The sequence below is a fragment of the Gossypium raimondii genome, chromosome 8 (genome assembly GCF_025698545.1).
Source record: "Gossypium raimondii isolate GPD5lz chromosome 8, ASM2569854v1, whole genome shotgun sequence".
In the NCBI taxonomy this organism is placed as follows: domain Eukaryota; kingdom Viridiplantae; phylum Streptophyta; class Magnoliopsida; order Malvales; family Malvaceae; genus Gossypium; species Gossypium raimondii.
Genome location: NC_068572.1, coordinates 41,625,596 through 41,652,998, shown reverse-complemented (window position 1 = coordinate 41,652,998; position 27,403 = coordinate 41,625,596). Strand labels below are relative to the sequence as shown.

At 35.3% G+C, this 27,403-nt stretch overlaps 2 protein-coding genes across 2 annotated transcripts; one reads left to right on the top strand and one right to left on the bottom strand.

Annotated features, from left to right (window-relative positions):
• The first annotated feature begins 1,297 nt into the window (after positions 1-1,297).
• LOC105793326 (uncharacterized) lies at positions 1,298-2,416 on the top strand. The gene has a single exon (XM_012622248.1). The coding sequence runs from the start codon at positions 1,298-1,300 to the stop codon at positions 2,414-2,416; it is 1,119 nt and encodes a 372-aa protein (XP_012477702.1).
• A 22,515-nt stretch (positions 2,417-24,931) lies between these two features.
• LOC105791488 (pectinesterase) lies at positions 24,932-27,403 on the bottom strand. Its single transcript, XM_012619569.2, has 2 exons — positions 26,235-27,403; positions 24,932-25,886 (listed from the first exon to the last, which is right to left on the bottom strand). The coding sequence occupies exons 1-2, from the start codon at positions 27,208-27,210 to the stop codon at positions 25,189-25,191; spliced, it is 1,674 nt and encodes a 557-aa protein (XP_012475023.1). The 5' UTR covers positions 27,211-27,403; the 3' UTR covers positions 24,932-25,188.

The following is a 27,403-nucleotide window of genomic DNA, read 5'->3' as shown; positions in this document are numbered from 1 at the left end:
AAAAGAAGAACCACCATGAAAGGGACATTAAAGTTTAGCAATATAATGTTATGAACTGAAGAATTAGTAGAAAAGAAATTATGGGATCGTAAAGAACTGAGAGTTTTGGGGAGGGAGTTTTTAAGTTTAATTGAAACGGAGAGTTTTGAGAGAGTAGCTTTACGGTACGTTTTAATTACAACAGAAATTGTCCACGTCACCTTGTTAGTTTTCCTTTAAAACTGCATGCAATACATGAGATAACAGTATCGAATGAAAGAATAATATTCCAGTACTCTCTATTTTCTCTATTCTTCTTCTTCTTCTTCTTTTCCGTTCATCCTCTTTTCATCTCTTAGATTTCTGGTACTTATCAAAAGGTATCAGAGCAAACATGATCTCTACATGGCTGGTGATAGTATGTCGACTCATTTACAGAAGGAGGTTAGTAGTCTGCAACAGGACATTTCAAAAATCCAAGAAAAAATGACCCGTTTGGAGACTAAAATGGAGACGCGGTTGCAGGACTTTAAGACTGAGTTTCGAGGGGATATACAAGCACTGCTAAGCCAATATTTTGGACCTCCACCTACATCGGCAAATGTTGTGACAGATAAAGGAAAAGGGGTTTTGGGAGCTCCTCCGGGGTTTTTTCCCAAGGAAACAGAATTACCCCTAGCTTCAGCAGAACCAGTGGTTACGGATAAGGGGGTGTCTACTGGAAGGATCACGTTTTTGTGCCGGGAGTGGCTGTTAACTGAAGCAGATTGGATTGTCCTAAGTTTGATGGCACGGATTTTAGGGGGTGGTAGACCAAATTAGAACAGTATTTCGAGGCTGAAGGTACGCCGGAGGCTAGTAAGGTTCGCACGGTAATGTTGAATTTAGAAGGCCGAGCCTTGGAGTGGCACCATTTTTACTCCCAGAGGAATGGCGGTCTGCAAATGTTGTCTTGGTCAGAGTACATTAAAAACCTTCAGGCTCGTTTTGGCTATGGACAGTTTGGTAATCCAATGAGAGAATTGGTTAACTTGAAACAACATGGTACTATTGAACAGTACCGGGATTTGTTTGTTGGGTTACTGAACCAAGTGCATCTACCGGAGTCTTACGCTCTCAGTATTTTTCTTAGTAACTTGAAGGCCGAGATTGGTCACTATCTAGATAGCTAGAAAGATCGAAGTGCTCATTTCTTATTCGGGAAAAGGATTGACGACATGGGGGATTAGTTCACCTCGACCTTTGACCAACACATCGATCAACTCCAAGTACTCATCTTCTCCTACAAAAACGGTAGTGAGTCCTCCATCTATTAGCAATGCATCATCTAACAAGTCAGGGTCTTAAGTCACCAATAATTTCACTGCATGCCCTTACTGGCTTGCAGGGGCATAACAGGATGAGGGTGGCCGCACGTGTAGGAGTATTGTGGGCTATTATTCTAGTTGACTCAAGCAGCACCCACAATTTTATAGATACAAGGCTGGTCAATAGGTTATCTCTACTAGTATGGCATCAAGAGCAACTAAGGGTCTTTGTAGCTAATGGCATCTGTCTTTTTACTAGAGGACTTTGCAAAGGGGTTACTTGGGAGGTACAGGACCATAAATTTGAGATAGATTTCATGGTTTTGTCATTAAAGGGCTGTGATATGGTGTTAGGTGTACAGTGGTTATTAGGTCTAGGGGACATCATTTGGAATTTCAGTTCTCTGACCATACAGTTCAATTTAGCAGGGCAGTCGTGTGTCATTCAAGGCATTACTCCTAGCTCACTAGCGGTTGGAAATGGTGAGCTTAATCCAAAATGCTTTGCAGCAATGGGGCAAACGATGGGACCTTTTACTACACTTTTGAGCTCAATTGAGCAAGTGACATTGTCAACCAAGAAGGACAAAGACTCCGAGGACCAACTTCATGAACTGTTGAGTGAGTTTGAGGACATTTTTCAGGTTCCAAAAGGGTTGCCACCTCGAAGGTTACATGATCATAAAATTCCTCTAAGGGATGAAGGGACAGTGATTAAAATGTGGCCTTATCGATATCCAGCATTTCAAAAAAATGAAATGGAACGACTTATTCAAGAAATGCTTGCTGCTGGTATCATACGTGATAGCACCAGCTTGTTTGCTTCTCCTATTGTCATGGTAAAAAAAAGATGGATTATTGAGGAATTATTGGATGAGCTTGGAGAAGCTCGCGTCTTCCCTAAATTGGATCTCAGGTCGGGATATCACCAAATCTGCATGTGGGAGCCGGACGTTCACAAAATGGCATTTCGCACTCATGATGGGCATTATGAATTTCTTGTCATCCCTTTCGGCCTCACAAATGCCCCATCTAGTTTTCAGGCCCTCATGAACTCTGTCTTCAAACCGCTACTGCGTAAGATTGTGCTTGTTTTCTTCGACGATATCCTGGTCTATTCCAATTCGTAGGAGGAGCACATGCACCATTTGAGGTCTGTTCTTCTTATATTACGAGAACAACAATTATACGAAAAAAAATTCAAATGTTGTTTTGGTTCTTCTCGCATTCAATATTTGGGACATGTTTTGCATGAAGTAACAGTCTCTATAGACACGTCTAAGATTGAGTGTGTATTATCATGGTCGATCCCTCAATCAGTGAAGGAGTTGCACAGTTTCTTCGGCCTCACTGGCTACTACAGGAGGTTTATACGTAACTATGGTGTTATCGCTCGTCCTCTAACGAATCTGTTAAAGAAAAATAGGTGGGAATGGTTTGCTCAAGCCACTGAAGCTTTTTGAGAAATTGAAGCAGGCTGTATGTACAGCTCTTGTCTTAGTGCTTCCAAATTTCCAGTTGGAATTTACAGTGGACACTGCCACCAGCGGGTTTGGCATTGGAGCTGTTTTACAGCAACAAGAGCAACCGGTAGCCTTTTATAGCAAGGTACTTGGGGTGCGCCATCAAGCTTTGTCGATCTATGAAAAAGAAATGCTCGCGGCTCTACTAGCAGTTCGAAAATGGCACACCTACTTGGTGGGTCGACACTTCCGAATTCGTACAGGCCACCAAAGTTTGCGATTTTTATCAGAGCAAGTGGCTGTTACCCATTTTCAGCAACGGTGGATAGCGAAAATGCTTGGATATGATTTTGAAGTTTCTTATTGAAAGGGGATTAATAATAGGGTTGCTGATGCCCTCTCTCGACAACAGTACTACCAACTGTCAGCTAGTTTGGTTATTTTTGGCCTATTAGAACAGGTGAAACAATCCTATACTCTTGACAATCAACTCCAAAGGAGAATCCAAACTATTTTGCAGTTACAAGCCCCTGATAAAAAATATTTGTGGGATGGTCGTTTCCTGTTTCGCAAAGGGAAGATTATAGTAGGGAAGGATTTACAGTTGCGTCAAGAATTATTTCTTCATTTTCACGCAAGTGCCGTTGGGGGCCATTCTGGGATACATGTCACCAAGAAGAGAATGTCGAGCCTAGTGTACTGGAAGGGACTTACGACAGACGTTAAGCGATGGGTCAGAGAATGTGTTGTTTGTCAGAGATGCAAATAGGAGAATGTGGCTTCTCCTGGTCTTTTACAGCCCTTGCCAATACCTGACCGGGCATGGTCTGTCATCAGTATGGATTTCATTGAAGGGTTGCCAGTTTCAGACAAGAAAAACTCGATTCTAGTAGTGGTTGATCACCTTACGAAATATGGCCATTTTCTGGCTTTGATTCATCCATTTACAGCTAAAGAAGTGGCTCAGGAGTATTTGACTAATGTCTACAAACTGCATGGTATGCCCGACTCTATTGTTTCAGACCGTGATAAAATCTTTGTGAGTGGGTTTTGGCAAGAGCTTTTTAGGAAATCTGGTACTAGACTTCTGCTATCCACAGCCTACCATCCTCAAACGGACGGCCAGACTGAAGTTCTAAATCGGTGTCTTGAGAACTATTTGAGGTGTATGACAGGGGAGACACCAGCCTATTGGTTTAAATGGCTGCCCCTTGCGGAATGGTGGTACAACTCTTCATTTCACTCTTCCATTCAACTCACTCCCTACGAGGCCTAGTATGGACAACCCTCACCCACCCATATGCCATACTTGGCTGGTGCTTCTACTATGGCAGTGGTGGACCGCAGCTTACAAGCTAGGGAAGCTACTAAGAAGTTGTTACAGTTTTGCCTTCAAAGAGCACAGAGCCGTATGAAGCAATTGGCTAACAAGCACAGCTCAGAGCGAATCTTTCAGGTTGGTGACCTGGTCTATCTACGGTTACAACCTTACAGACAGCTTTCGATTAGGAAACATGCTAACCATAAGCTGTCTCCAAAGTACTATGGACCTTTTTCGGTGCTTCAAAAAGTGGGTCAAGTGGCCTACACTCTTCAAGTACCTCCACATTCTTGAATTCATCCCACATTTCATGTGTCCCAATTAAAAAGGCATGTGGGATCAGCTCCTACTCAACAGCAGTTACCATTGGTGGATGCTCATAGTGTTTTGCCAAAAGAACCAATCCGCACTTTGGACAGGAGGATAGTCAAAAAAGAAAATCAGGCCGTGACGGAAGTTTTAATCGAATGGGCTGATTCTTTCCCTGAAGATGCCACGTGGGAGTCTCTTGCGGCAATTCGGTCTAAATTTCCTCACTTTCATTCTTGAGGTCAAGAATGTTTTCTTGGGAAGGAGTATTGTTATGAACTGAAGAATTAGTAGAAAAGAAATTATGGGATCGTAAAGAACGGGGAGTTTTGGGGGAGAGAGTTTTTAAGTTTAATTGAAACGGAGAGTTTTGAGAGAGTAGCTTTACGGTGCGTTTTAATTACAACAGAAATTGTCCACGTCACCTTGTTAGTTTTCCTTTAAAACTGCATGCAATACATGAGGTAACAGTATCGAATGAAAGAATAATATTCCAATACTCTCTATTTTCTCTATTCTTCTTCTTCTTCTTCTTCTTCTTCTTCTCCGTTCATCCTCTTTTCATCTCTTAGATTTCTGGTACGTATCATATAAAACCAGTAACAATCTTCAAAACTGAAAAGAAACCTATTATTTCTACTAATTTAACAAAAAAACTAGAAAAAAAAGGAAATCAAAATGGGAGAAGAGTTACCTGAGGGAGGACTGCCGATTGTTTCTCTTCTCAAGTTTTCACCTCAATCGAAAGCCTTGTTGAGGGTTGGAGTTAGAAAAACGATTCTTAATTAAAGGCCTTGTTAGGGTTTGTCGAAGGGAGATAGAGTTGGTGAGGATAGAAGCATGAAAAAGAGGGAGACAAGGATGGAAGAAAATGGGAAGAAGAATGAAATAAGAAGAGATTGCTTCATACGGTGAGAAAGAGAAGGGTAAATTTGAAAGTCTAGCCTAATTTTTCACCCAACCATTCGTTGAATCCCTATTCCGCGGGGAGAGTGCCGAATTGTAAACGACATTTTTGCCCTGAATAAAGCCATATTAAATGAGGCTGTAATAGCCCATTACAACCAACCAAACAAAGTTTTAATGCGGGGCCCACTGAATTGAGCTGTAATGCATTGGTATTACAGCCAACCAAACATGCTGCCAGTGTTTTCCTTTTGGGGGGTCAGATGCCTGTTGTGAGCCGCAGATCTTTCACTTTTTAAATTGTTTTTTTTTTCAGGATCTTTTTGTCAGAGACGACAGGGCCTCTTAGATCTAACTACAACCATAGGAAATGGAAAAAAATACTAAAATAAGTAAAATAAAATAACACAACATAAAAGAAGAAGTAATCCAACCCATTTAACCATTTTTCACGTTTTTTCCCCCAAATTTCTACCCTAAAACTAAGGAAGGAGACTTTTTTGGTGGGCAAGATTAGAGAGATTAATGATTAGCTGATTTTTTTTGAGTTCTTAGGCGGTTATAGTTGAGAGGTGGGTCATTTTTTGTGCACAATTTATAGTTTTTTTTGTCAATTTAAAAAAAACATAATAATTTAAAATTATAATTTAAAAAAATTATAAAATGAAAAAGAAAAATTCTTTCAAATTTAAAAATAAAAAATAATTTTTTTAAAAAAATATAAAAATTCTAAAATTCAATGTTATTAAAACTGGATCTGGATAGTTTGGATTAAGAACTAGCTAGGGTATCAGTCCAACAAAGGTAAAAATTTGGTTGACCCGCAAACCGGTATAGACTAATTGAATCGAGCTAAAAAACCAGTTGACCTAGCAGTTGAACCAATTTCTATATATCTTTAAATAGTTTTTATTTTTAATAATTTATTTACTTTGAACTAGTTGAACCGGTCATTCTGGGAGCCAATTGGTTAGATCGGTTCAAAACCAATTCAACAAATGTTTTAGCTCGGTTCAAGTAGTCTGAACTGCCATGGGTCAACCATTTTTTACCTCTCGCCGGACTGATATCCCAACTAGTTCCTAGTTCGACTGGCCACTCTAGTTTGGTATGGATAACATTGAATTTTGAAATTTTTATATAATTAAAATATTTTTATTTTTTAAATTTTAATATTTTTTAAAGATTTTTTATGAATATTTTTTATGAAAAAAAAACATTTAGAAATTTTTGTATATATCATACTTTTTTTCTCATTTTTTAATGTGTAAAAAATCTGTGAAAGGTGTTATCAGGCTTTTTTATCTGTATATTATCAGCCTACTTGATAGGCGGCACCACATTTGTACTGGAATAATATAAGTGCAGGGGTATGGTGCCTATCTGATAGGCGACACCAGTTCCAATTTTCCCCCCATCCAGCTCAATACTAAATATCTATTAAAAAAATAGTAGAACATAAGGAAGAAAAGAATGAGAAGAAAGAAAGAAAGAAAGAAAGAAAGAAAATGTATTTTTATTTTTATTGTTATTTTCAAATAGAATAGATTATGATAAGAAAAAATTATTTTGTTAGTATTATATAGTTTGTTTAGTGTTATTTTTAAGCTTTGTTTTAAAGTTATTTTGTTTATTGTGATTTGTTAGATTATAAATGTAAATTTATATTAATTTTTAAGTTATTTTGTTAGTAAGTTTTGTGTTTAGATTAATTATTTGTTTAAGGTTTATTGTGATTTGTTAGGTTATGAATGTTATGTTTTAAAAATTTTAATATATTTGAAAGTTATTTTGTTAGTAACTATTATAAAATAATTGTTAGTTAGTGATAGCAACAAATAGATAAATACTGAAAATCGAAATAAAAATATTTTGTCATAAATATTGTTAGAAATGGCAATAAATTTGATATTGCCTGATGAGATAATAACTTCAGCACAAATGGAGAAAGTTGATAAGATGATGAGAGAATTGCAAGATTATAGAATGAAACCTGAAGAAGACATCGTTCAACACCTTATTACCGTAAATCAAAAGATGCAAGAAGTATTATGGAATGGTTGAACTGATTAGAAAAAATAAAGTGCAATACTTAACCCTAGAGGGGCATTAATAGAACGGGAGCATCAAATCATTTTAGACCAACTTTGGAAGACATTGGTACCACGAACCTATTGGAATCTAGTTATATACTTCGTGAAGTTTATAATCTCTTAACGAGAAAGGAAAATAGCGAGACAAAGTGTAGGTTCACCAAAGTTCACTGGGAAGCAAAATGTGTTTGATATACTATGGATGGATAAATTAGTTGTTAGAAAATTACTAAGAGAATTTCTAAATTCAATACCCGTTATAAAGATTGAAGAGGAAGAAGATCTTGAGGAATTTCCAAATTGGATTGTTGAAGATGAATTTGAAGAGAACTCAGAATTTAATATAGAGAATTTCCCAGAGGAAGATACAAGATCGGAGATGGAAGAAAATATAGAAATGAATTTAAGTGGTTAAATGTAAAGATAAATGTTGTTCATATACAAAATGAGGAATGAAAAAGTCTGAGCTTATGAATGAAAAAAATTGCATATTGATATAATTTTGGTCTCTTTTTATTTATTAAAATAAGTATTTTTTTGTTGTTCGAAATTGTTTTGAGAATTTTTGTTTATTTTTTAATAGATTGAGTATTAAAGATGGATAATCAGTTTTTCGTATGCGTTTATTTCGATGGAAGAATCTTGACAACAACCGTTGGATGTATATCTGAATGTTGCCAACAAATAGCAATGAGATTTAATAGAAATGTCTCGTTCGATGATATGAAGGAAAGAATTAGAGCAAAAATTCTTAGACGTTTTGGGAGAAGGATCTCTAAACTTTTCTACAATTTTCTAATTTCGACAGATCCCATCAAATTCACCGAAATGAAACTTGTAGACGATGAAGACGTGGAGACAATGATCGTTCTTTATTGTGGGAATTAGAGTGACCAAAATGCACCGATTCAGTTATTTACTGAGTTAGTTAGTGTGGAGCCAACTGAAGATCTCACTGCGTTAGGTGAAGAACATGGAGCTCAAGAACCGTGTATGGTGGCTCCAATATCATACGATGATAGTCAATCGACTATATGCGGGATCGATATCGATCTTAATATTTCACCCTATATTGATGTGGTTGGTGATGATGGATACGATAGTAGTGATCCTTGTGATCACAAGGTCAATAGTGATAGTGATCCCGATGTGGATGAGGTCCTCGATGATATTGACGACGAAGACATGAATGATGATGGAAACATTAACGGGTCTTCAGTCGGGAACCATATTTGACATATTGTGATACACAATAATCCTATGGCACACATGTCGCTCATAGACCCCGACGCGGAACACGTAGCCGAGTTCCCAGAGTACCCTGAAATACTACCTGCTCACCGGCTGGCCGTAGATTCTGATCTTGAGGAGTTGCTCGTGGGCTAGAGATTTGAAAGTAAGGAATAGTGCGTATTTGCTATTAAGCGGTATAGCATGAATGATACAAACTTTCTTACGGGAGTAATTGAGTCATTGATTACCCGATCGTCAAATTAAGTAGTTCTCGTTTTTGGATTAACAAAATGGCTAAGTTATAAAAAGATAGTTGTTTGGCAGCGGATAAACAAAGTTAAAAAAATATAGAAGATGGGTATAATGTTCTTAAAACACGAACGAACCCATAATAGTGATTAGGACCCAATTGGTATAAGTCTTAAGGTGGAGAATGGATAGCTGGAAAAGACTGAGACCCGCTGTCTATGGAGATAGGAACCTATGATATAGGTGAAAGCCACACTCGAAAGTGATAAGTTCAAGAACAGAGATAAGATGACGCCACTAGCAATGCTAGATAAGTCAGATTAAATCACCAAGAACAATAAGAGTGAAAAACTCACAAAGTCTGAAATATTGCATAAATTTTATCAAAATGTTCCTACAACTAGCTGAAAACAAAGTATTTATAGGCATGAGACAAGCCCCAGCTGAATAGACACACACACGCAGCTTAATTGAGCTATTAATGAACTTAATTGAACTAATTAAAAACTGCAAGACCTTTGATTAACTCTAACATAAGAAACGGAAATGGACAGCATGTTTGGTCTTCCTATTCAACTAATAATTAACTCTAATGAGTTGAATAAACTTGATTCAATTCTTGATCAGCTACAGAGTCATAACAGCCTTTTAATTTCTCCTTGGACAGCCAAATGAATAGCAGCCAAAAATTAATGTCATTTGGCACACGAACAGCCCCCTTTGTGTGAATGCTTGAATATAAATGGTCAAAAGGTGTGAATGGACGAATTGGAACAGCCACCATCATGTGAAAATGTTTGGAAACTGAATGGGCTTGTGTGAACAGCTCCTTGTCCATTGAACTCCTCAAATAATCACTTGGAGAAGCTTATAACAACTAATGGTCTTAAATTCATTCATCTCTTTAATGCCAATCAATGCACCAGCTGGATTCAGGTGAATGGTCACCTAAAAACATCAATTAAAATTTGGTAAGGACACATTAACTAGCTCAATTAAGTTGTCTAAGTCTAAGTCACTTTAAAGATCTGTTTGAGCTAAGACAAATTAAATAGATTTCAGACAAATTAAATGGCTGTGCAAATTAATACAAATTAATTAACTAAGACAAATTTAATGCCGAAAATACTTAGACATATTAAATAACTAAAGGCACATTTAATACTTAAACTAAATAGTATTTAAGTTTATTCCAGCTACTAAGTAGCTCAAAACGTATAAATTAAATAAAGCTAAATTTCAGTTGAAACCGAATTGGATTTTGCAGCAAATTGATGCACAAGCTAAAACCAATTAATGTTGAGCTTAATGAGCTTTGATGAGCTATGAACGAACTGAATGAGCTTGTAGCAAATTGTATGGAACACTTGAATTGGACATATTTGATTGTTCGATTATTCCAGCAATGGTTTCCAACCCCATCTTGCTTAATTAAGGCCTGCACACAAATGAACAAACTAAAATTAAGCTTTATTTTGTACTTGGACGCCTCTTGTTTAGGCTAATCTTGATGGCGTCGAGTTGTGTCGTAACATGAGGCGGTCGGGATCGCATCATACCCTCCCTCTTGAAGATGATTTGTCCTCAAATCGGACCAATTGCTCGAAAAAAAATTTTCATCGTCACAAACCTGGAAACTACACAAGACTCGAGAAGGAAACAGATTAATTGCTTGCCCTCCCTCTTTAGGAGGAATCCATTTCAAAGTGTCACCTTCACAAAAATGAAAGAGGTTAGTGACGACATGGATGATGAACTTGAAGGAACTTTCTGAAATGTTATGCACAGATTGAACATATGTTCCTATGCAAGGATAAAAAACATAAGTTGGCGTTACCTTTTCAAGATGAATCAAGAATTTCATGTACAACCACATAGAAGAAACAGGAATCAATTCAAAGTTGTAATCAGGATGTACAAGTTTCATTTTCTTATTTAATGTCCAATCAACAATTAAGCACACATTGTGCTCACACTTATCTTCACAAAATTTGTAAGGCTTGATCTCTCTCAATGTCGAACCAGAATGGTAAACTCCCGGTTTGAACACACGAAATTGTTTGCTCATCCCAAAATGTGGCACGAATTTCTTAATCACCAACAATTCACAAAAGTGAAACAAATTAGTGACATTATAAGTTATGGGCACAAAACAACTTGTCGGTATCCAACTCAAGAATGGAACGCATGAACCAATGCCAAAATAAAGGTTACTAGTTGGTCTTATCTTTTCAAAATGAATCACAAACTTTATCGATGGTAACAAACCAAAATTGCAAGACATTCACAAATTATAATCTTGGAAAAGAAAATTTCTCCGTTCAAATCCCTTGAACAAAAAATAGAACAATAATCTCCGGGATCAAAAATAAAGTTTTCTCTTACATTCTCAATCTAACATGAAGATTTCATGGTTGGTAACAAAAAAGGAATTTGAAGTAATCGAAAATTATAAACATGCAAGAGAAACTGCAATGCTGTCGACCACAATGTAAAGCAATGATTTCTGCAAACAAAGAATTGATTTTGTCTTTGTACACTAGTAAAGTTTACATACTTTGTTTTCGAAACTAATGATAAAACATGAAATAAATACAAAGTGCCAACATATCTATACAAATTAAAATGATGGTGCTCACTTTCTCTCACCAACAACTTATAAAAATATGCTCTAGGTTTAAACACATGATTTGGGTCACTTATGTTCAAAAACAATGCAAAGACATAGTCCATAAACAACGCAATCATGCTAGACAAATAGGATTTAATCGCATGTATGTACAAATAATTTCAAAATACCTTCAAACATACAAAAATATCCACAAAATTTCATCGCATTGATTGAAAGAATTCATGTATCAGTCAAAACCAATCAGATTAAGCATTTTACATGAATACTTTTTATCACATACAATAATCATGTTTTGCTAACTTAAAGTCGAAGCATTGTAGTCAACAACCAAATCAACTTGCAACTCGAGATTATTTGAATCAATATGGAACAAATGATGAAAAGAACATTCCAAGACACTAATCAGATTAAAATCAACAAATCGATTCAACTTATAGCAACCAGGCAAAACATTATAAGGAATTTCATTAAGATTAATAACATGAACACTTTTATCAACGGAAATCAATAAGTTCCAATCGGATGGAATCTCAAAAGATACCTTACCTTGCTTACCTTGAAAGATTGGAAGAAGGACATATTTTTCAATTAATTAGAAACGTCATTTTTCGGAAAGGTAGTGAAGTTGGAACTTGTCTTTAGATGGAATTTTACAAACCTGGAATGAAGTGAAATTACAAAGCAAACTCAAACAGGAGTTAGCAAAAGTAATCATCACATTTTGTTGATTACTCTCTTTACTCGTTTCTTTTGCAAACTCTCTTTCTTTTTCACTTGATTTTTTTTCAAGCTCGTTACTCATTGCATTCACATTTTCTTTTGTTTCTCTCTCGCTTTCCTCTTCTTCTTTTTCATTTTATTTTTCTTTTCTTTCAATTTCTTTTTCACTTTCATTTTTCTCTTCTCATTTTTCTTTTTCCTCACTTGTTTTTACAACATAGTTTTTCAGTTTGAGTTTATCCTCGTAGACTTGCGTCGGAGTGAGTGGGACTAAAGTTATTTTCCTCCCTTGATGCTTAAATGTGTACCTATTGGTATAGTTGTCATGAGTAGCTCTTCGATCCAATTGCCACAGCCTTCCTAATAGCAAATTGCAGGCGTGCATAGGCATCACATCGCATAGAACTTCATCTTGATACTTACCGATTGAAAAGGCAACGATCACTTGTTTGTTAACCTTGAACTCGCCTCCGTCGTTGAACCCATATAGCTTATAAGGGCGTGGATGTTTGGTAGTTGTTAGGCCAAGTTTTTCCACCATCGTTGTGCTGGCCACATTAGTGCAACTCTCACAGTCAATAATGACTCTACAAATCTTACCTTGTACATGGTAGCGGGTATGGACGAGATGTTCTCGTTGCTGCTCGTTCTCTAAATTTTGAAGGTTTAAACTCCTTTTGATGACAAAGCCTTCATCTTTGGAAGCTTGCTATAATTCAAACTTAGAAAATCCTTAGAACATGATTTCAGCAAATGATAGTAAACAAAAGACAGTTAATAGTAAATGATCCTCACCACAAACCTCACGAATATCTCTCGCAAAGAAAAAAATAGATGACACACCACTCGTGTTTGCACTCAATCTTAGGCTTTTTCGTCACTCTATTGCACTTACACCCACTCTTTCCTTTTACCGCTCAATTTTGCCTCCCAAAGTTTGTAAGGGACTAATTTTGTCTTAATAGCACAATCTGAGTGGGTCGGCTTCAAAAGATGAGATAAAGGTGGGCTAGAAAGAACAATAAAAAGTGTGGCTAAATAGGTTTTAGGAGAAAAACTTTGTTTTCGGGAAAAACACTAGTAACGTCTACCTTGATGTATTTCTGAATTTGTAATTACAATTTTTTTTAATTTTGATTTTTTTTATTTTTTACTTAATCTCGGGGCTTTAAAAACGAAGTTACTTATTCAATTTGGCTAGCTCTGATACCAAATGATACGAACTCGCTTACGGGAGTAATTGAGTCATTGATTGCCTGATCGTCAAATTAAGTAGTTCTTGTTTTCGGATTAACAAAATAGCTAAGTTATAAAAAGATAGTTGTTTGGTAGCAGATAAACAAAGTTAAAAAAATGATGGAAGATGGGTATAATGTTCTTGAAACACGAACGAACCCGTAATAGTGATTAGGACCCAATTCGTATAAGTCTTAAGATGGAGAATGGATAGCTGGATAGGACCGAGACGCGTTATCTATGGAGATAGGAACCTACGATATAGGTGAACACCATACTTGAAAGTGATAAGTTCAAGAATGGAGATAAGATGACACCACTAGCAATGCTAGATAAGTCAGATCAAATCACTAAGAACAATAAGAGTGAAAAACTCACAAAGTCTAAAATATTTCATAAATTTTATCAAAAGGTTCCTACAACTAGCTGAAAACAAAGTGTTTATAGGCATGAGACAAGCCCTAGTCGAATAGACACACACACTCAGCTTAATTGAGCTATTAATGAACTTAATTGAGCTAATTAAAAACTACAAGACCTTTGATGAACTCTAACATAATAAACGACAATGGACAACATGTTTGGTCTTCCTATTTAGCTAATAATTAACTCTAATGAGCTGAATAAACTTGATTCAATGCTTGATCAGCTAAAGAGTCATAATAGCCTTTTAATTTCTCCTTAAACAATCAAATGAACAGTAGCCAAAAATTAATGTCATTTGGCACACGAACAACCCCCTTTGTGTGAATGCTTGAATATAAATGGTCAAAAGGTGTGAATGGACGAATTGGAACAACCACCATCATGTGAAAATGTTTGGAAACTAAATGGGCTTGTGTGAACAGCTCATTGTCTATTGAACTCCTTAAACAGTCACTTGGAGAAGCTCATAACAGCTGATGGTCTTAAATTCATTCCTCTCTTTAATGCCAATCAATGTACCAGCTGGATTCAGCTGAATGGTTGGAACGACGAAAATGTGTAAGTGTACACAATCGCAACAAGTAATAAAGTGATAAGTAAATGTCGAGTTATCGTACCCACAGGGACTGTAGAAAAAGAATATTTATGAAATTAAAGTTAAAACACTTTGGTGATGGAAAATATTTTGGTTTAAAGATGATTAAAAACTAAGGGTTAAAAACTAAGTAAAAAAAATTAAAAATAAAAAGGTCCTAATGCACGATTTCAAATAAGATTTAATCAAGATTATATAATTGTGTTGGATTAATTACATTCCTTTAACTTAGAATTATTAAACTTATGTTTATACTGCTACGAACAAATTCACGGCAGCTCAGTAATTTGCTAACTACTGCTCATACATACTTATTAAATTAATCAATCTCTTGAACATTTTTCAATGTCAATCCAAGCGATTAATCAATCTTCATAAACATATAAAAGATCAAGTGAGGTAACAGAGTATTTCTTCCTTGAAATAGTTTAATCAGAATAATCTTGCAAGTTATGCAAGACATATGTATCGCCAAATACAATGCTAAATTAACTTCAGCTACCATAGAAGAATAAACATGCACTGATTAAGTATTGTGTCTACTAATTAAAATTTCAATACGATTTAATAATTAATTCATTAGTTATCTAACAGTTAATATTGCAAGAATAACTTAGGCATGATTTTACTTAATCAAACATCTTACCGAGGCCTATAACAGCACAAGCACAATTTCAATAATTCAAGTAGGCAAAATATAATCAACCTAACACGGATTAAATTCAAGCTAGATTGATTAAAATAACCATTTCAATAGCATAAATATTCATAAACATGTTTTCAAAAAAAATAACGAAATTTAAAGAGATAGGGAACAAGAAGCAAATCCGGTGTTTCTCTGTGGCTTGACTGATTTCTCTGTTCTTCATTCTTCGTTGTCCTCAGCTATAAAGGTAGCTTATGAACACTTTAATTTCTGCTCAAAAATGGCTGATGAGGACCTCTTTCCCAAGAGAAGAAATCGGCACTTGAACAAAAGGGAAAATGGGAAGGAAAAGTTGAGAGAAAGTGAGAGAGGAGAAGAGAGAATGAGAGTGTGAGGGATGAGTTGAATGATCAGAAAGGGGTGGCTTTTATAACTGATTGTGGCTGCTAAAAATAGAAAATTCCATCAGCCAAAGAGACCCCCCTTGGCTGGCCACACACATGGCAAAGTTGAGAGATTCAATTTTGCTAAAAATAGCCTGGGGCAAATCCATAAAGCCATATTTTTTGGTGGGGTTTGAATGCAAGGTTGAAAGTTCTTCAAGGGCTTCTTTGCAAGCTTATTTAGTCAACTAAAATGCTGATTTGGGTCAGCATATGGATGGTTCTGGGCAGCCCAATTGGTGGCTAGTTTGGTTCAGTAGATTCGGTTCAACCAATGCAGTTCAATTAGACCCTTTTTTCCATAATTAATTAATAATAATTTATTTGGGCCAAATTAAATTGGGAATAAATCAAAATTAATTATATTATGAATTAACACACATTTTTGGACCATCTTAGGCTGGAAATAAATTTTCCTCGATGCTTCAAATTGCTTCTCGATTTTATTCTTTGAGCATTGTCTGCCGAGCCAATTTTCGCCCTTTGTGCGAATCTGTCAAAAATAGTCAAAATTAATCAAAATTAACTATAAAATTAATTAAAATTCATCATGTTCATATTTTTAACATAATTTTATTATTTTATAATATTTAATTTTTTTCGACAAGAATTTAACCGAAATAGCATGATTTTAAGTTAAAAAGGGCATGTAGAAACACAAATTTTCGTGTTTCCAATGGTCACCTAAAAACATCAATTAAAATTTGGTAAGGACACATTAACTAGCTCAATTAAGTTATCTAAGTCTAAGACACTTTAAAAAGCTGTTTGAGCTAAGACAAATTAAATAAATTTCAGAGAAATTAAATGGTTGTGCAAATTAATACAAATTAATTAATTAAGAAAAATTTAATGCCGAAAATACTTAGACATATTAAATAACTAAAGACACATTTAATACTTAAACTAAATAGTATTTAAGTTTATTCTGGCAACTAAGTAGCTCAAAATGCATAAATTAAATAAAGCTAAATTTTAGCTGAAATCGAATTGGATTTTCCAACAAATTGATGCACAAGCTAAAACCAATTAATGTTGAGCTTAATGAGCTTTGATAAGCTATGAATGAACTGAATGAGCTTGTAGAAAATTACATGGAACACTTGAATTGGACATCTTTTATTGTTTGATTATTCCAGCAATGGTTTCCAACCCCATCTTGCTTAATTAAGGCCTACACACAAATGAACAAACTAAAATTAAGCTTCATTTTGCACTTAGGCCCCTCTTGTTTAGGCCAATCTCGATGGCGTTGAGTTGTGTCGTAATATGAGGCGGTCGGGATCGCATCAATGAATATATAAGTGGACTACAAAGTCATAGTGTCTAAACCGACATTATATATTAGGGAATGTTGGAAGTCGATGGAAGGCTGCAATTGGCAGGTACGAGTCGCATTTATTCAAAAGTCGCAGATGTAGGAGATACAAAAATTTGTTGGACCTTAAAAATGCACGTCAACACGTATGACAGAAGATCATCGAAAAATTGATTCCAAAACTATCTGTAAGTGTATCATGCCAATGGTGAAGGACATGCCGACCATTAAAGTTTCAATACTAATTGCCGAAATACAAGCATGATTCCAGTATCGAGTATCATACCGAAAGGCGTGGATAGTTAAACAGATGGCAATGGAGCAATTGTACAGGAATTTCAATGCGTCGTACAATGAGCTACAGGGATGGATAGTCACTATACGGGAGTACGTACTGGGGACTGTCATTGAGTTACAGACACGACCTTATTACGACCCGGATGACCAATTACAATTGGGAAAAAGAATTTTCCATCAGATGTTCTGGATGTTTGATCCATGTGTACGTGCATTTCTCCATTGCAAGCTGTTTGTGCAAGTAAATGGGACCTGGCTATACAGAAAATATACACAGATCTTACTTCTTGTTGTTGCTCAGGACGAGAACATGAGCGTGCTTCCGATAGCATTTGCCATCGTAGATAAGGAGAACATGGAATCGTGAGAATTCTTCCTTACGAACCTACAGAGGTATGTTATTAGCAACGATAATATTTGCATCATCTCTGATAAAGAGAAAGGATAATTATCGCCATTAGACATTCCAGTATGCCATGAAGATCTATTTACTGCATCTGGCACATCGTGGCTAACTTCCGTCGAGATTATAAGAATGCAGACTGGCGGAGACAAGTTGTGAGAATAGGTAAAGGATAACCTTATCTTTTCAATATAAGTTTTAATGTTTTAGGGCAATACTGTAGTTTATCTTTTCTTAATAGATACACAGCACACGAGCTAAAGCCACACATTTTTCGCCAAAGGATGAATCGACTTGAGAGTGACATGGAGGGTCAAATGAACACATCTTTCAGACAGTGGTTGGGTACCATGTAGCCGTGGCAATGGGCTCAAAGTTTCCACGAGCGCTTTCGTTATGGTCATATGAACACAAACTTGACGAAGGGAATCAACTCTGTGTTATTGAAAACACAACATCTTTCGATTTCATCTGTCTTTTCGGTTACATTCTACAGGTTGGCTACCTTGATGCCAAGAATGGGTCAGTAACAAGTCAACCAGATGGAGACGGGACACATGTTTGTTGAAAATGTCAGGAATGAAATGGTTGCAAACTGTCGAATAATGAGGTTTATGAATGTATAAGTATATTCACGACGTCTTGAAACATTTTGAATTAAAGAGACAATCGGTCGTCAACCTGGTATGCCACTTAGGTCCTATGGAGTTCATCTCCGAAACAGGCGGTGCGATTGCAAGAGCTTCCAAACACTTCATTATCCATGTGCGCATATTGTGGCACTGTGTGCTAAAGTCTCGCTCGATGTTGAATAATTTATTGATGATGTGTACACCCTCGAGTGCACATTGCGTGTTTGAGAGAACATGTTCCCTGTCGTGCCTGACCTGTCTACATGGGAGGTGCCTCCGACGACTTTCGAGCTTGTCCTAGACAAAAGGGTTGCGTAGGAATCTGAAAGGTCATCCGCAATCATCCAGAATCTATAATGAAGTGGACATTAGGGAGAAATCCAAAGGTAAGCATTGTGGATTATGCATATTAGCTGGTCATAATTAGAGTAAATGCCCGCAGCGAAACTACTACATTGGACAATCGTCACGATAGGGTAGGAATTGAGCTTATGTAATCCAATGTACCTAATTTATATTACAAAGTTTGTTCTAAGTTTTAATGTTGTAATGTATTTAATTTATATTACAAAGTTTGTTCCAATTTTAATGTTGTAATGTATTTAATTTATGACCACAAAGTTTGTTCCAAGTTTTAGTGTTGCAATTAATCTAATTAAATAAATATAAAGATTTTCTTTTTCTTGATTTATATTTTATTAGAATAAAAAAGTACAAACTTTGTAATATTTAAATTGCAAGAAACCCCTAAAATTGATGGTTTAATGGTGTGGTCTCCTAAGGGTATATTTCTATGGGGGTCGACGTTCATGTTGTGGGTGATTGCGGCGACCAACATTCTCTTCAGTTGTAGGTGGGGGTGTACAAAACACAGAAGAAAAATCATATGCCTCGAACGTCATCGATGAACTTGAGCCGAGAGGAGTGTTGTACTGCGGTGGATACGACCAGAGAGGAGTAGAGTAATGCGATAGATACGAGCCGGGAGGAGTGTTGTACTGCGGTGGTATTGGACTGCAGATATCAAACCTTGAATGATATATGTGTCCTGACGAGCCCGAGAAATAGTCATTGACCCGCAACTTCGGATGATAAGAACTATCCCTAGAATGTGTATGCAACCGCTCGGGATCTAGCTGTAACAGCCCGTTTTTAGGGTTAATCGGAACAGTGGTTTCGGGACCACAAATCTGAGACCAAAAAATTATTTTTATATTATTTTATAAGTTTACAATATGTGAATTTGTATGTGAGAAAATTTCGTAAAATAATTTGATCGTTTGAGTGCTCAATTTGTTAATAAAGACTAAATCATGTAAAAAGCGAAAGTAGCGTTCTGTTAGTTAAAAGCACTAATTGGCTATAGAATTAAAAAGGGGGAGTCCTTATGTTGTTATTAATCCATTGTTAATATTAGTGGACTTATATGGCCATTAATTAAGCGTTTTAAAGGTTTTAATGTTAAGGTTAAAAAGGTAAATTAATGATTTTTATCATTAAATTAAAAGAAACAACATTGTATTATCTTTCTCCTTCAATTCTTTCCACCGAAAATGAATAACAGAAAAGCCATGGGAGAAGTGTAGGTTCAGCCAAGCTTCATGATTTATTTGTAAGCCCATTTTTACTCGATTTTTAATTTCTACGTTTTTGAGATTGTTACATCGAGTACTAGCTATCTCGTACCTTTGATTTCAAAACTGCTTAAGTTTATGAATGTTGCTATTAATGATTATATGTGTATTTTAATTATTGAGGATAGATTATTAATTTTTGACGTTGTTTAAACAAGTTTTATTAAGAATTTTTTGATAAAAATATCAAAATGGGATTAAATTGACAAAAATGAAAATTATGTGGTTAAATGTGTGATTAAGTGAAAATATGGGCTGCTATTGATGTATGTGGAATTCGGTTAAGCTTGGATTTAATTAAAATTATTGTAATTTGTGTTTTATGCAATAAGGACTAAAGTGCATAAATGTGAAACTTTAAGGGCTAAAGTGTACAAGTGCTTAAATGTGTGTTTGTGAGTTGAATTGAATGAATGGTTGAACAAATAAGTTGATTTTTAATATATCTAGATCAAGAAAAGTAGAATTCGAATCTAGATCAAGGAGAAAATTAAAGTTCAGATTAGTCGACATAATTTGTCATTTCAGCGAACGAGGTAAGTTTGTAAGTTAATAAACGTTATGAAACTATATTATAAATGCTTATTATTTATGTGATTGAATTCAATGCTAAATGGTTATGCAAATAAAAGTATTATGATTGAGTTATATATGTTATTATGATATTGAATTGTTTTAGAAGTAGAATATATGAATACGAGAAAATATTGACAATGATGTGATGTTCGAAAGCCCCGTATGAACCATAGGAATAGTATAGGATACTAATGTCATGACATTAGGATTTCGAGATGTGATATCGTGTAAGACCATGTCTGGGACATTGGCATCGAATAGAGATTACGTGTAAGACCATGTCTGGGACATCGGCATCTTATATGATTTCATGTAAGACCTTGTCTGGGACAGTGGCATTGATATTTGATAACACATAAGACCATATCTGGGATGAGGCATTGTACGAGCTTTACGAGCTTTCTGAGTATCCTTATTGATTCTGAATGGTTCAACGGGTAATATCGAGAAGCAAATGACTATGTGAATGAGTTATCCGATTCAGGTATGAAAAATGTTATACATATCTTGAGAATGAAAGGTGAGAATGAATATAAGCGATGATATGTGATTTATACGAGAAAGATATGTGTTTAAATATGTTATTTTCCAAAATGTGCTCATTTGGCTATATGAAGTTATGAAAGGAATGTCATATGAAAATTGAATTGAATAAACTTGAGGAAGCTAAATTTAGTTATGTAAGTGATTATATTATTGAATGGTGGTAAGTTGAAATGAGAACATGTTATAAATTTGAGAAAAGTTTATGTTTGGCCTGTGAGATAGCATATCATGCTTATGGCATTGAATTAAAATTATATGTTATGATAAGTTTATTTAAGATATGAGCTTACTAAGCTTTATAGCTTACTTTGTTTCCTTTTCAATGTTTATAGTGGCTCGGAGACTCGCTCGGGTTAGAAGTCGTAGGAGATCTCATCACACTATCCGGTTATCTCTTCGGTAAATAAAAGCTTTGAGTTTTTGGTTATGTGGCATGTATAGGCTAGTTTTGATATATTTGGTTTAAAATTTGTATGTGTATAGCCATGCGAAAATGGCTTGATCATGGTGCTAATGTTGGTTATATGATTCGGCAATGAAGAAGGGTAGTAAGATGTATATTCAGTTTATTAGTTAACTTATTTTCAAAGCATGAAAAAGTGGTATAAGGTGGCTTGTTAATGTGGTAAAATGATGATTATATTTTGGATATACTTGATGGTCATTTGAATAACTATAAGTGATATATTGTTTTGATATTAAGTTATGAGATAACATTTTAGCTTAAAAGATTGAGTGATGTTAATATGGTTAATGATTCGGTTAGATGATAATGTTGGTATGTGTTTATAATTGCTATGTAATGACTATGCTATGCTATGTGAATTTGGCTATTTTGTGTGGCTTATTAATGACCTATGTTTTGAAGTATAAATTGCCTTGTAAATTGATTTGTGAATGATGGAAATTTCTTAGGTCATTTTGTGAGATAAATTATGATATATGATGTATATTTATATTTGGCTAATGATAGGTAAAATAAATTCATACGCCTATGACATGATTGTTTCGTGGTTCGGTATTTAAAGGTCAAGTTGTTGGATTAAGACTTGATTTCGAAATATGTTATAAAAGTGGTTGTATATTCGGTTATGAAATTTGGTTCTTTTGATAAGGTTTTATGTTTGGATGAATATTAGGCCGTATAATATGGTTTGTTTTGTCTTAAAATGCAAATATGCTTAAGTTATTAAAATAGATGTATACAAATGGATATCTTGATATATGCTCGGTATTTGAAATGAAATATGATTGATTATACTTGAGATATTTGAATGTTATGTAATTGATTTGGTATGGTGAAATGTGCATAAGGTTATAAGGTTGAAACAAGGTTATACTTGATAATTTTGTGAAGTTGTTAATGTTGCATATGCTAATGGAAAAAACCATGTGATATGATCTATTTGGTTTAATATGCGCATGTATAGAATTATGAAGAAAAAATATTAAATTTTTATAAGGTATTCAAATACCATTAAGGTGATGTGCAAATGATTCTAGTTATGTATTTATAAAGCATATATTGAATGGCTTTGAGGCATGTTTATTGGTTGAAAATATGATTATGTGTATGATTTGGATAAGGTATGCATGAAATGGTACAAAATGATGTGGATTAGATATGCATGAGTAGGAGAAGAAATGTGGCTTAATCCAAGCCTAATTTTGTGCCGCATGGCCTGACCACACGAGCATGTGACCTATGCAACTTCGAAAAATGTTAGCTTTCGTTAAATTTTATATGTGTTCGGTTTAGTCCCGACCTCTTCCTAATGCATGTTTAAGGTCTCGTTGACCTAAGAAAATGACTTTATGATGATATTTGAATTTGAAATGATGATGTATGACTTATGATTGTGAAGTGATCGTGAAATGTTCTGATATGTCCAGAAATGCCTCGTAACCCTAGTCCGGCGATGGATACGGGTTAGGGGTGTTACACTAGCTTGGGCTCTGGCTTTGGCTCAGCCTCTGAATCGTATGCCCCAAGTCGATGCATGTGCGGAGGGACTACAGTCGACTGCCCACCAGGTAAATATGGTTTTCCCATACTAGAGTACCATTGTATGTACTCTAAAGATGGTTACAAATCGAAAGAAATATCCATCTGAGGTCTTCGCGCCATATATTTCTGGTACACAACCTTCCAATTATTTTCATGTTTTCCTCTCTTGTTAATCCCGTAGATCTTCCCTAACTACATTGGCAAAGCCAGGATATACTAGATGCAACCAAACTGTTGGAGTACTCGATCCCCGTTATACCACTTGACTTCTGGAAATTGATAATTGGTGCATTAATGCACCACAGGTGTGAATGAATATAGGCAGACAAGGGTATAACAGCCGCAATTTTTGGTCTCCGCTACAGCATCCAGATGAATTGCACGATTAATAACATGGCTAAAAGTTAACACGGTTCGAGTAAGATATACAAAGTAATTACATGTCACGAATATTGGAATAACTTACCCCTTCCCCAACATGTTGTTCAATCATCAGACGATATATCGATACAGTGTATGACCTTCCAATACACGGATTGGTATTCCATCTACGGAAACAAATTACATGTTAGAATAGTATCATTAAAAAATACGAATATTGTTATTATTTTAAAATGATAATAAGTAAAATGTATTGGTTTAAAATATAATATAATATATATATATAATAACATGCCAACTTAATTATTGTCAAAAATATAATTTGTTTTGCATAAAAGGATTCAAAAGAAATTTCATTTATAATATTTACAAAAACATAAAATAAAATTTAAAAACATAAACTCTTATTTCCAATTAGAAAAATCTTAAAAATTAGAACATGTAAATTATTATTCCTAATTTATCTCATAAATTCCAACTCAATGGTCCCATTTACAAATTCCATCTCAATGGTCTCATCTTTTACCTACATAAAAATAAAAATTTATATTAAAATAATAAAATAACATGCCAAATAAATTACATAAAATGTAAATCTAATAAACCTAAAACACACATAACAAATAAATTACAAAAAAAATAAAACATTCTTTATACATAACATAAATAAGCTTTTTACTTATGAATGAATGAAAATATAAAATAAATACAAACATACCTTAATAGCTCTTTTTAACCAAATAATACATTACAAAAATAAAATTAAAAATTAAATCGAAATAAATCAACAATAACAACAAAAACAAATTAACATTTATTTATAATAAAAAAATTACCTTTTATGACTTTTTTAACTCCAAATCTTTCTAAACCCTAAACACAATTTCTGCACCCCTTTCTCCTTCCCTTTTCTATTTATTTTTTTCCTCCTCTTTTTCCTTCCCTCTCTATTCTGCTTCTCTTTTTTTCTTTCTTTTTCCCCTTCCCGCTCCCTTCCGGCCAAAATGAGGCATTGGGGACCTTATAATGGTCCCCAAAACACAAGTCACAGGCATAGTCCCGTCCCGTCGCTGCCACCAGTACAGGAGTCAGAGGTGTGCCACCTATGAGGTTGGCATCAGCAACCCGGTGCCGCCTGTGAAATGGGTATGACCAGTGGGTGTGCCGCCTTTCTCTAAGGCTTCACCAGTTGTCCTGTCTCATCAACGACAGCGGATCGGCAGTGGGTCCGATTTTGGTCGTATACAAGTTGTAATTGACCCATATTCTTTTTGGTACCGCCTATTTAGATAGCATTTCAAATTTTATATATATATTGTAGTCAAACATGTCAGATTTTTAGGGTGGTGCCGCCTATGCACTATCCTCCACTTGCTTGGATGGATCATTTTGGTGCATAATCTGTTTGGTATACCATTTAAGTTCTTTTTTCTTTTATTTTATAATATACAGGTAAAAAAGCCGTGTTATCATATATTTTAAAAATAAAATTGAACATAATTAATGAAAAAATAGACCCAAGATTTAAAATACATATTGTAGAAAGTTAAAAGAAAAAAGTTGATAACCAAGATATAATTTGAGTTAAAGAAAAATATTCTTCATTATTTTGATCTTACTGTTTTCCCTAATTACACAAAATCATAAGCGATGAAAATTTAAATGAGCAAATTTCGTATCAACTTCTAAGATGAAGATTCAAAATTTGTTGATTCGCTAAAATTATAGTGTAAAAAGGAATCACAGACCAACAATTATAGTGTAAAATTATAGATTTTCAGCAGATAACACCATAAACTTCTTTCTTTGGCCATGATTTTTTTATTTCAATGTCTTCAATATCTTAATCCAGCAGTGAACGGAATACCAGTTGAAGGCAACCAATTTTCTTTGCTATGAAGGAATGCTTCGACAGTAAATTTCATCGCCGTTGCTTTGTCTATCTTGTGGTAACCTTTCCAATTAACTCTTGCATCGAGGTTAGCACCAGGGCCACGATTATTGTATTCCGCATAATAGAGGGTATCTTCATGATTTTGAGTAGCAAAGGGCATCCATCCTTCACGCCTAATGAAGTCTCCTAACGTAGACTCCATGATAATAGTTGTAGAGTACGGCTTCCATGGCCTGCCCAAGTATGTCGGGAACTTAAATCTGTCGATGAAGAGCTTTTGCTCAGGGACAATCCTGCAGTTTTGGATCACAGTACCGGTATTCTCATCAATCCGTGTCTTACCCTGTGCAGTCACCATATTAGATTGACCTTCCATTGGCCTCCTCACAATTAACAACGAGTTTTGGATTACAGTAGGAGAGTCGCCAAAGATAAAGTCAACAGTTCCAGAGATGACACAATTACGGAAAAATTGGCGGTTTGCGTGATTGTACAAGGTGTCTTGGTAACCATCCATCCTGCAATTGAAAAAGGCCGACTTATCTGATTGAATTCGAAGTGCCACTGCCTGATGCTTTTCAGGACCAGCATTGTTTTGGAATCCCATGGATTTGGCAATAAACCCATTTCCAATAGCCGCTGAAACATTAAAATTAAAGAGTTATATATTATAAAATCATCATGAAGAATATATTGTCATAAATTAACTAGTTCAGTGAATGTTATTATTGTATGCAATTGACCTACATTTATTATGAATCCAATTAGCATCCATCCTCTACCACATTCAAGGGTTTATAAGGCCAACTTGTTCTCTACCTGAGGTGATCATTTGTTTTATGAGCATGTGTAAAGCTTACAATTGTATGTTACTTATATTACTAGTTGTTACGAGTTATTAGCTAATGTCAACATTATGAACCTTAGTATTAATCAAATCACATATTCATAGATCAAAAAAAATGGTTTGAGTTATTAAAAACTTACAGAAAGTGGCAGTTTGCCAGGTGGTAATTCCACCGCCATCTTTTACACCCTTACGACCGGCGACAATAGTTCTTCTTGGACCATCACCGAATATAAGGATGTTGGTGTATTGTTTGTCCACGGTGATGTACTCATCATAAATTCCAGCCTTGATGTAGATTATATGTCTGTTTATGGAGTTCTTGGGAGCGGCAGCTAAAGCTTCAGCAATGGTCTTGAATTGGCCACTACCATCCTTAGCCACAACAGCATTTGGTTTCAAATTGCTATTATCAATCTTAGCTATAAGCTTGCGGTCTGTAGTTGAAAACCATGAAGGATAGTTTGTTTCCTCAACAGAAAAAAGCCTACGAGTGTCAGGACTAGCCAACTCGGAACCTAACTTGGTAAGAATTTCGATCAACTTTGTCACAATTGTCAAAGCATTAGCTGCGTGTTCACTAGAAGCAACAATAGCCTCTTCCATGGTTTCTTTCAAGTTGCGATCATGTTCAAAACCATCCAAGCATGATTGTTGGTATGAGATAACAGCGCTCAACCAGGTCCTAAAATCGTTTATGCGATCATCAATGTTATGCAAATCACTTCCATCTACGTCAGCGTATGTTGCCTCAAGTGAGTCAATGGCATATTGCATCATGTCCTTACAATCATTCAAGGCCATCTTTGTGAGGCCATTGTCCTTAGCTTCAGCAATCTTGGAGTTAGAAAAGTTGAGGAACTTTTTGACTTCTTCTTCAGCAGCATAGATAGCCTTTTTAACGAATTCTTTAGGATCAGTGCTGTTCATAGAGTCGAAAGTCTTCTGACAAGTATCTGGGTAATGAGTAGGTGCACAAATGCTAGTCGCAACCTTCATTTCAGGAGACAATTTACCCTTAGCATCACGAGAATGATTAATTGTAGTAACAACGCCAATAGCGACTCCCACCACAAGAATGATAGAAACCCCTGCAACAACCACTTTATTGCTCATCTTTGTTAATTTCCTCTTCTTCTTCTTCTTCTCTTATTATTATTATTAAAGAGACATGTTCCTTCGGCTGGCTATGGTGAAGAACCATACAGAGCACCACTTTATATATGACTCTTAAACCTTAAACCAACCGAGAAGGATAAAAAGAAAGGAGCAATAACTGTATTGGATAGCAGAATTTCTCTTGGCCTTT

Bases quoted from the DNA above. Each gene is read 5' to 3' on its own strand.
- LOC105793326 (XM_012622248.1), top strand. From the start codon at position 1,298: ATGCATCATCTAACAAGTCAGGGTCTTAAGTCACCAATAATTTCACTG.
- LOC105791488 (XM_012619569.2), bottom strand. From the start codon at position 27,210: ATGAGCAATAAAGTGGTTGTTGCAGGGGTTTCTATCATTCTTGTGGTG. The intron at 25,887-26,234 runs GTAAGTTTTTAA...TTAATGTTTCAG, and splicing joins CTGGCAAACTGCCACTTTCT to CGGCTATTGGAAATGGGTTT.